This window comes from Callionymus lyra, chromosome 3, assembly GCF_982586985.1.
Source record: "Callionymus lyra chromosome 3, fCalLyr1.hap1.1, whole genome shotgun sequence".
NCBI lineage: Eukaryota > Metazoa > Chordata > Actinopteri > Syngnathiformes > Callionymidae > Callionymus > Callionymus lyra.
In genome coordinates, this window is record NC_141820.1 from 17,998,287 (window position 1) to 18,009,159 (window position 10,873).

General features: G+C 43.3%; 1 protein-coding gene across 2 annotated transcripts; it reads right to left on the reverse strand.

Annotated features, from left to right (window-relative positions):
* Positions 1–8: 8 nt before the first annotated feature.
* atp11b (ATPase phospholipid transporting 11B) lies at positions 9–10,210 on the reverse strand. Of its 2 annotated transcripts, XM_087786765.1 has the most exons (30): positions 9,970–10,209; positions 8,448–8,564; positions 8,276–8,365; positions 8,113–8,193; positions 7,947–8,054; positions 6,950–7,078; positions 6,082–6,185; positions 5,976–6,023; positions 5,655–5,719; positions 5,505–5,586; positions 5,301–5,451; positions 5,025–5,222; positions 4,816–4,971; positions 4,543–4,730; positions 4,403–4,471; positions 4,143–4,216; positions 3,967–4,070; positions 3,707–3,888; positions 3,428–3,631; positions 2,707–2,860; positions 2,538–2,640; positions 2,321–2,466; positions 2,173–2,232; positions 1,885–2,012; positions 1,674–1,812; positions 1,545–1,610; positions 1,382–1,485; positions 1,156–1,321; positions 390–553; positions 9–327 (listed from the first exon to the last, which is right to left on the reverse strand). In XM_087786765.1, the coding sequence occupies exons 1-30, from the start codon at positions 9,994–9,996 to the stop codon at positions 252–254; spliced, it is 3,483 nt and encodes a 1,160-aa protein (XP_087642891.1). In that variant the 5' UTR covers positions 9,997–10,209; the 3' UTR covers positions 9–251. The 2 variants fall into 2 exon arrangements, with proteins under 2 accessions (XP_087642891.1, XP_087642890.1); XM_087786764.1 differs by having other exon boundaries at positions 1,545–1,812; positions 9,970–10,210.
* Positions 10,211–10,873: the final 663 nt, after the last annotated feature.

Here is a 10,873-nt window from a genome sequence, read left to right on the forward strand (position 1 = left end):
CAACGATCTCTGAAAGTAAAACTTTTATCAACACGTCAGCAAGCACACAAGAGACACAAGAATAAATATAGAACAGACATGATTGACAGTATCCATGGTAACAGTCTCATCCGTACTTTAACATTCAGACTGTCTTTATGGCTTCTGAGTCAGAACCAATGTTGCTACAGGCACGTGACAGCTGGTTCAGGAGGTCCTTCTGGGTTCAGAGACTTCATCTCTGGACCCTCACTTTGGTCTCATTGTGGCCTTCAGCAGTGACTGACCTCCAGAGGGGACAGGGTCAGGATGCTGCGGTCAGTGGTGAAGGGCTCATCGGCCCACGACCTGCGGAAGGAACGGCTGGATGAGTTTAGAACAGACCGGTGGTCCGGGTCCCTCACACTCACCTGCTTCGGCCTGAGACGGGGCACGCTCTGGTCTCCCCGCTCTGGCAGCTTCCTCTCATGTGGTCTAGAAGTGGGATCAGTCTTGAACAGCCGCTCTGTCCGTTCTGGAAGCAGCAAAGAGACTCCACACAGCTCAGCGTGGGATCCTCTGGTGCCAGCAGAGCCTGGACACAGACAACAACACCTGAGTCACATGACAACACACAAGCAACCTGGAGGCACAAGACTCTTAGAACAACTATAAATCTCAATATAACATTGACATATTTTCAACACCTTTTCGGTAAACTTTAAATTCTTGCAGTTGAGGAAAATGTGTTAAAGTGGTAACTTTTCTAATGTCAATTACTTATACAACTGTGATTCTTTATTTAATGTCACATTATTTTTCACAATTGTATTATGTTATCACAAGGTCATTATTATAACCGTATCAAAGTATGTAATAATTACTGTTTAATATAACTTTACAAATGCATTATATAGTTATAATTTAGCTGAGATAACATGGTTATATAATTAATAATAAAGTGTTATATTACATCAGAAACTAACAATAAATTAGAAGATTATCATAACTATGTTATAGCTGTTATAAGAATTATCACAAATACATTATTATAAAAGTGATATTACAATTGTTTTATATTAACTATGTCACAACTACATGATTATAACTGTATTATTTCAAAATCTATTATTTTGCTGACATCAGTCCTTCAGGGAGTGGAGGACTTTAGATGTTTTTTTCAGTCCACTACTGTACCTGGCTCTGGTGTGTCCCAGTGGGCCAAAGGTGTCGATCCAGAACCTTCTTGAAGACGTCTGGAGCGAGGCAGGTGATGGTGATGATGAGCATAGAAAACCAGACGGAACCACAGGAGAGCAGCTGCACGAACACTGCGTACATGTCCTGTGTGTGGAGGAACGGCCTGCAGACAGAACCACTGTGAGAAAGAGAATCAAAGCTCATGGCAGAACTTTGGGCCTACCAGAGGATTCCACCATAGAAGAGCGAGAAGACTAAGTAGAAGGCGATGGATCCCCAAGTCACTAGGTGACTCATCCAGGTCCAGAAATGAGTCTCCAGAGCCAACTGGATGAGCAGAAGTGTTAGACTGGACCACCTGGCACCACTCTCGAGTTTCATCTCACCTTCAGTGTGACGGTGAGAACCATGACGGTGAACACCAGAGTCCCAAATGTCCAGGAACCAAACATCTGCGGGACACAAGTGACACTGGTGAGACACAGACACACACTCACACTTGTTCTGAGACAAACCTGCCCGCTGGACATCAGTGACGTGTCCTCTCCCAGCAGAACCCGAGATCCAAAGAAGAAGATGAAGGCGTGACAGAAGCCCAGAAGAGTCCAGTAGATGAAGGTGCGAAGAGAGAGTAGAGAGTTTTTGCTGATGTCTCTGGAAACGAGAGACACCGGTGAGACACACACACACAGTAAGCATATGGTTACAGGACTGGTCAGTCAGTACCTGTACAGGCTCGGTTGGTTCAGTAGAACCTGAGGATGAACGAGCTGCTCGAACAGACTGTAGACCAGGATGGGCAGTGACGTGAAGCAGATGTTGTACAGTGTCAGATACACACTGTCGTACAGAGTCTAAAGAAGACACATCAGCAGGTTTTAGTACCTTGTTTGGGTTTTGGCATCATTTTCCTCATATTTTCCCTCGTCTAAGATGTTATTCAGCGTCGCCACTAACATCAAAAACATTAAAGTGACACCATTGCGATGCTTTTAAAACCTGATTGTCACTCACTTGTTGTGAGAAGAGACAGAAGAACTGGTACAAGAACTGTGGGGTGATGAAACAAACATTCTGGAAGACAGAAGAACACACGCTAGTGTTTCAGCACGTTTGCTCCTTTTTCAAAAATTTCAAAACAGATTTTCAGTTCAGCAAATACCTTGTAGAAGAAGTACTGAACGAGCGTGGAGATCCTCACGTAGTAGAAGTGTCCGTGGACCAAGAGGAGTTTAGACAGAAATCTGAATCTCGCAATGGCATAGTCACTGTTCCTCACGGCCTGACGTCCCTCCTTTCCCATGATTCCTGCACACCATTTCCAGAGGTATAAGTGTGTGTGCATGCATGTGTGTGCGTTTGTGAGTACGTGTGCATACCTATACCAACGTTCGCCTCTTGGATCATACTAACGTCGTTGGCTCCATCTCCAACAGCTAACGTGATGGGTTTTTCTGGAGAAGTCTTAAAGAGACGGACCACCTGGACAACACACAAGCATGCATTCAAAAGGGTACTTTAGTGATAGTTGTGTGTATTTGTGAGTACCTTGGCCTTCTGCAGTGGAGACATCCTGCAGCACAGAACCGCAGAACAGTTTTTACAAACATCAAGAAAAAGCTTTTCGTGTTTCCTCAGAGCCAGAGAAAGACTTGCACCGTCGACGACCAGACCGTACTGGGTCACATGGTCCTGCTGCACCCTATAGACACACAAACATAATTCGAATGTCAGAACTGTGCCAGAAGCCCCTAAACCTGCACGTCACACACCTCAGTCTACTGACATACCTCCACAACTTTATGACCATTTTTCATAAATCAATCACATGCATTCTACTGTGTCAGTTCTTTATATAATTCACATCCGCTTATAACACGTTGGTACAGAAATTGTACACAATTGACCTCCTTCCTCTGATAGATTTTAGGATTCATAATCTCCTTAAAGTCATGTAAAAAAGGTGTTTTGACTTTGATAAACATTATCCATGTTGTGACAATTCATTTTTGTAAAAACACTCTCCCTCTGCATTTTCAGGAATAGTTTGTGTTTAATTTGTGTCAGAACTTAAAATGAGAAAAGTGGACACATCTGTTGAGAGCCACAGGTGTTTGTAGGAATACATCCTCTTTATGCTTCTGTATAGTGACAGGCCTTGCCCTCTGTTGCCCGCTCCAATAGTAGAGGAAGTAATTCAAATCAAGCCCTTCACGAGTCACACTAAGGTTGTGCCTGGAGTGAGCTCGGGTGTTAAAATGAGACTAACCGTCGGCTGAGTCTCCGCAGCTGCTCTACACACTCGTTGTCGGTCTGCTGTCTCAAAAGTTCCAGGATGTTGATATTTCTGGTAAAGTGTCCACAGGACACACTGACGCTGACCGCCGTCTCGTGTTTATCTCCCGTCAGCACCCACACTTTGATTCCTGCCATACGCAAGGCCTGGATGGTCTCCTGGACCTGGTCCTGTAGCCTGGGACACATCATCGAGGCACATCATTAGTGTAAGGCACCTTTTTGTGAGCCCCACAATAACACGTGCACGCACCGGTCCTCCACACCTGTGGCTCCCAGCACGTGGAGGTCTCTCTCGATGAAGCTGTAGACCTCCTGCAGCTGCTCTTCTCTCTGCTGCAGAGCCGTCCGGGCGGTGTACAGTCGTTTCTCAACATCACTGTACTCTTCTGGACTGAAGTGACGGCAGGCAACCACCAGGGTGCGTAGTCCTTTCTGTACGAGTGGAAGGTCGTTAGGACTGTAACGAGTGCACAATGTGATCATCGTTATCATCCTTATTCATGACATCACCCGTGCAAATTGATCCACATGGTTCTGCGTCTGGTGGATCTCTCCGCTGGTGCTGAGAGGTAAAACTGCCGACTCGGCTCCTTTGGTGAACAAAATGTTGACTCCTAAAAGAGAGCAGGCGATGACTTGATGAGCCAACTTGATGGTTCGAATTATGAACGGAGTCGGCCGTGTACCTGACGGCGTCTGCACGATGACGCTCATCCTGCGGCGCTCGGCGTCAAACTCCAGCACATGCAGACGCTTGTACCTGAAAGAGGCGCCGTGTCATGGATGTCAACGAAAAAAAACGAAGGCCAAACATTGACTTTTGGATGTCACTTCAAGCACCTGAAAAGTAGCTTGGAAGACACCACACAGCAGTTATTCTGTTGTACAAACTTAGCCGTTGGTATGTTCAGGAGACAGCTGACACACGCTAGACTCATCAACTTACTTCTCTGATTTTCCCAAAGTTTGAATCTCTATGACATCTGCGCTGCTGTTGACAAACTCCACCCCTAGTCTGAAAAACAAGGAGACGACAGTGTAATCTGAGGAAGTTTAAGATGATAATCAAAGTGTAAATCATCTTACCTCTTAGCTGCCTCAACCAGTGCTTTTTCATCAGGCGAGGAGGCGTAGTACTCGATGTGTGGGGACGAGAAGCCGTTGATGTGAGAGAAAGGATCTGATCCCGGGGAGAGAGGGTCTGGCTGGTCATAACTGATCTGGACGGTGTGACACAGAGAGACCGCCTGCAGAAAAAGAATCTCCTCCTGACCCTGAAAACAAACGGGAGTCGTCGGTCACACTAACAAGCGAGTGTGGAGTCCTCAGAACAGTGATGGTTGAAAGTTGGACTTTTACCAATTTGGCTCCAGAAGCGGTTGCAGGGTTCTTCTGTCCTTCTTGTATCAATTTCCCATTGATTTCCTGGTAGTTTATGCCGTTGATGGAACATTCCCGGAAGTACATCTCATTTTCTGTCAGAGTTCCGGTTTTGTCCGTGAAGACATACTCCACCTGCAGCAGAACACCATGAGTAGCCCGGAGCACTGACGACGTATCTGACCTACCTGTCCCAGTTCTTCGTTCAGGTCCGAGGTGTTCACTTGGGCTCTTTGGTGGCTCTCAGGGTGGTACAGGTCCATGTCCCAGCCAATGAAGAAGGAGCCCAGGAACTTCTGCATCTCCACAGTCACATAGAGTGAAATGGGAATGATAAAGTTGTACAGGACTAGGAAGGCAAGAAAGTCTGAGATGAACTTCAGGATCTGCAGGAACCAAGGGGGCAGAGGTCAGTGCTGGAGTAAGAGGAGGAGGCAGCAGTGAATGTCAGAGAGACCGCTGACCCGACTACTGTTCCTCTCCTGCTCAGTCATCTGGTTGTAGAAGGGTTCCCTCCAGTTCTCCCGGGCCTGCCAGGCATACTTGAGAACTGTGCTGAGCCCAGCCTCCACCAGCAGGATGACCAGGTAGATGATGAGAAAGGAGTTCATGGACCTGTGACCAAAGACCATTACACACTGAACACGTCAACAAACGAAGCTGCTTACTTTTCAACTGCCGAGCGCTTCTGGGACTTGCACTTGTAGTTCAGAGCCATCTTGGATTCCATGCCGGTGTAGATGGCAACGCCTGACACAGAGCAACAACACGGTTCTGAGAACTTGCTCTGTGACACAGTCAACGACGAGCTGACTCACCAAAAATCTCCTTGGTGTTCTTCAGTCGAGCTCCTCGTAACAGCAGGTTCTCCGGACCCAGAGACCTGAACCATGAATAAGTGTTCAAGACTTGAACTCACCCTCTTTTAATCAATATTGTAACTATGAATAAAATACAGTTTATCAACTGAAGTGAGTCAGTCTAGATAAAGTGGAACTGGATTGACAATAACAAAACATTTGTGGTTTAAACTCTCAAATTCTGTTTCCTCCACTGTATAGAACTTCTTAAACTTGGATATCATCCAAAACCTGTTTTTTTTTGTGGCAAAGATTTTGATCAACCATTCCAGAACTCACCTGACAATCTCTTCACCCTGTTGAGTCACCGTGATCCGACCCACGAACCTGCAACAACGTCACTTGGTCAGTGGAGAAACCAGCACAAGACGGACCAGAGACTCACCGGTACAGGTCCGATTCTGGTTGTTGACACTCCACTACAGCCAGCAGGGACTCCAGCCGGGACACCGACTGACACACTGATGTCTCCGGCACAGAGAGGTGGGTCTGTTGAAGGGGCACAGAGAAGTCACGGATGCACAAAGGCACGTTGTCAAATCAGGGTAATGAGGAACTTGAAAATATTTTTAAATTTTGTTCTTCTTTTAATGTTTTATGTTCAATTAAATTAGGAAGTTAGTTAGAAGTAATTTCATACTCTGTATACATTAATTAACAATAGTTTCGAACAGTCATAATTTCATAACGAATTTGAGCCCAGATGCCAACACATGAACGTGCACAGACAAACACAAACGGACAAAGACAGACAAACACAAATTTAAAGTATATACTTTATTGAATGTTGTTTTGATTGTTTAAGCGCTTTGTGACCCTGGTCTGGAAAAGCGATATACAAATAAAAATGACTTCCTTACAAATGGAAACACAAACAAACAGACACATAAACCAAAACTAAAACAGACAAAGACAGACACACATCGGACTCAGAACAGACACATACGTGTACAAAAAAGCAAAACAGAAAGACACATGGAAACAAAATCAGATGAACACCCACAGAAAAAAAAGAAACAAAGACAGAAACACATAAAGAAAACAAAAAAGTCATAGACACACAAACGGATAGATCCACAAACATAAACACAACAACTAGACACAGACAGACAACAAAACAAAACAGACCTACACAAGCGCACAAAAAGAAAACAGACATAGAAAGACACAAAAAATAAACAAAAACGAACAGAAAAAGACGCACATACAGACACACAAACAGAAAAAAATCAGACATAAAAACACCAACACACCTTGAGGTTGGTCTCCCCATCCAGACTTGCTGTGGTCACGTGACAAGTTCCATCTGCACGATCTGACGACAGCAACACGAGGTCGACTGGGAACGTTTCATCTTTGGCAACTCGTACGATATCTCCGACCTACATGAACGCAGACTTGGATTTAGCCACGGCTTATCTCGGCTGTAACACTCGTGTTCTTCACACATTCAAAATCTTTAAGCAGATATGTACTCAAATCACTGTAAAGGTGGACCCCAGAAATGAATCACAAAGCATGTGCAAGAGATTTTTGTTCTTCTGGAACCACAGAGCAGCTGATGAAGAAAGATAAGGAAGCTAAATCCTGACACAACCTGTCAAAAAAAGGTTCACAAACACAAACACGTACTTGTCTGAAGAAAACCTGAAACTTACAGGAGCAGCTGACCGTAAAAAGGCGTAAAAGTCTTGGTACAAAGAGACCGTTTTACTTTCGTCATAGTGGAAAAAATATTCATGGATGGTTGGCCGTTTGTCACATGAGCTTTTCCTCATCGTTGGTAGAAAACAAATCAGGGGAAAAACATTGACTGACTATTATACTTTCCATTTGAAAAAAAATGCGTTCAATTTTATCAGTGCACCGTTATATTTTGAGTCTGAGGGACTTTCGTTTTAATTTTATTTTTTTAAGTCAAAACAGTTATATAAGCATTTACTAAGACTTCAGTCCAAATGTTTTTATCCTAGAACTTGATACTTTAAACACATGACTTTAATGTATTTCATTCAATCCCCCTACTCCGATCTGAACTTACAACAGGAAGTCCCTGGTATTATATCGTTTACTGATCGTCTCTTCCACTCCGACAAATAATCATCTTTTATCAGCTCAAAGATAAATAAAGTAGATGTACACATGAACTATGAAAGCACTCTCAGAGACAATCTCCTAAAACCTGATCCCATTCCTTTTGTTTTTTTAAACAAAATATGAAGGCCTTTGAGAACATTTGGATCTTCCTACCCGGATGTTCTTGGAGCGGGTCTGTACTAGACCTCCACTGCGGACCACGTAAACGGGAGCACCGTTGACCTCATTGTCAGCCTTGTGTCTCAGCCAGTCCTCGTAACCCTGTGGACCAGAGCAGGTCAGTGAGCACTTCACGTGAGGCAGGAAGACAAAGACTCGCCTGTTTGATGGCGGTGACTGTGATAACGAAGAAGAGAGGAAGACCACTGGTGACGGGCGAGGTTGGCGTGTCGATCATCAGCTGCGAGAGATAACAAGAGTCAGGTCAACTTCCAGTACAACAGTCTAGTGGGGGGGAAGGGGTCACTGTGAGGGGTCAGCACCTGCACCAGGAAGATGATGAGGAAGTAGAAGTTTGCAATTCTTCTGAACTGTTCGAACAGATTCTTTGGGACAAAATTCCAGACGGTGTACTGAAACACAAATATAATGTAGGCGAACAAACCCATTTTAACACAGATACACAGGAGCAGCTGAAGGATTGACATCTCGTACCTTGGATGAGATGATCCGGTTGTCAGCAAAGCGCTCAGGGACATAATGTCCATGTTGGGGGAAGCGGTTAGCCACGTAGACTGTCCTGGTGTCACTCTGGTGAGGGGGGTCCAAACCCTGACGGACACACACACACAGCTTTTATGTTGTTGTTTTTTTAAATAATAATTAAAACACAATGACCAATACTTCTCACATATTTTTAAAAACTTTACTTTTTCTTTTACAAACGAGCTTTAACAAAGCCAAAACAATTGACTTTAACTCACTTGTTACAACTTATATCACACAGTACTACAGAATAGATCAACTAAATGTTCCAAATGTAACCAATCGTGATGGTGAAGTGAGCAGCAGCGTATGGATAAGAGTACGTCTTCTTCTTTCTAATGTTCGTTGAAAAGCAGCTGATTAAAGTTATGTAAATGAGTCAAATAATTGAAGTCAAATATTTTTCCTTTTTAAAAAAAAAGTGTTATTTGTATCCACACTACAGAGATTTATTTGTTTTATTTGTTTTTGTAAAATCACATTACAGTTTTGACTGTCTTTTATAGCATAAACTCATCCCCACTGGATGTTTTCTATATAGAAAAAAGGTATACACATTGGTTACTATACACAGACAAAATAAAACAAAAATATACATGTGTTTTTTTACGACAGCGTTATAGGTGGAGGTGTTTTGGTTGACCTGGACTATGAAAACTAATGTAGGCGTTTGGTTTTCAATGTGAGCTTTTGAGCATGAATTTGTTATTTGTGTTGGTGTGTTACTAGTTTTTGGAAAAGTGTGAGATGTCATTGTGTTCAGAAGAGTGTAAAAAAAAAAACAACCTATAATTCCAGTGTCAGTGTTGAAAACCAATGCAGTGAATGTTAATCTAACGAGCGGATCTTCATCGTGTGGGAACATCACAGTCTCGACCACAAGGCGCTGCTTCAAGATCGGATTTCCGTGTTAGTTGTGGTTTATTTGCGAGGCTAGAATCACAAGTTCGTGTCTACTGTGGCCCACATGAACCGGTTGACTTGCGAGAACACAGAGTTTAGTCTGTTTGCAGACAAACACCAGCTGGTTTAGAACAAACACGAGAACAATTGCATCTTCTTTTTTTTATTATTTCAACTCAAACCTATCCACGTACACCTGAGGTGAATAAAGGTGGAGGTGGCGGAAATAAACACGCAGACATGCTATAGCTAGTGGAGACGCCGACAGGTTGCTAACCCCCGAGAAACTAAAGTCTATTGTTGTGACAAGATACCCCAACAATAAAAAAAATGTTCCGAGAGTAACCGAACCCACAAAGATGACCGAGTCGTGACGCTAACGTGTTGCCAACTAGTCCACGTATTGACATGCTAGCAGTAGTTAGCAGCCCTAAGAGTTCCCTCTCAGCAAGTTACTAACTTGTTAGCTTCAAACCACTAAACATTGTTTTGGTTTTTTTCTCTCCATGCGTTTGAAAAAGTCAGATGAAAAAAAGTAGTGACGCGGGTGAGAAGGTGGCAAAGTTACCAGCTGCTGTCGAATCCATCGCAACATCCTGTTAGCCTCGTTAGCTCCGGCTACACTCCAGAACCGGACCTGAGTTGTCCCGGCGGCGGGTTCTTCTGACCCATGTTTACGCGACACCGGCAGCGAGTGTCGCCTTGAAAACGGAGGAACTGTGGCTCATCTTAAGCGCGGGGGACCAGAGACGAAGCACCAGTGGCTGTCAACGAGTCCAGCATCAGGGTCGGACCACCACCGCTTGCCTGTCTGGTGACCCCCCCTGCTGGCCAAACAAGTCGCCTGTATAATCCGGATTATTTCCCCTCAGATCTGTTCACTTTTGTTCACATCAAATTCAAATCAGTTTTGGATTCTATGGAGGTATCTTTGTGTCTTTAATATTCAATTGAAAATGGGTGCAACAATAAAAATAATTTCAATACAAAACCAGGGATCTTTTTAAGTTGCTTTAATCATTAAAAAGTGACAAAAAGTTGAATAAACAAAATTTTAATTAAAAAAAAAGTTAAATGAAAAAAGATGCTTCGATAAAAACAATTACTTTCACAATGTTCAATTTAAAAAAAAAGAAAAGTAGCTTCAATTAAACATTTTTGAAACGGTTTTCTTTTACTGAAGTATTTCTTTTCAGTTTGGAACAAATTGTCTGTCTTTGTATGGCCCTGCGACAGACTGGCGTCCTGTCCAGGGTGTCCCCTGCCTCTCGCCCTATGACACTGGGATAGGCTCCAGTCTCACCCCACAACCCCGACCGAATGAATGAATGCATATTAGTGTCTTTATTATCAAATCCCCCAGTAGTAATTTCAATTAATTTAAGTAAAACAATGTATTTTAATTAAATAACTTGATTGAAAATAGTTGTTTTCATTGAAGCAACTTTTTTTTGATTGAAAATATATATTTT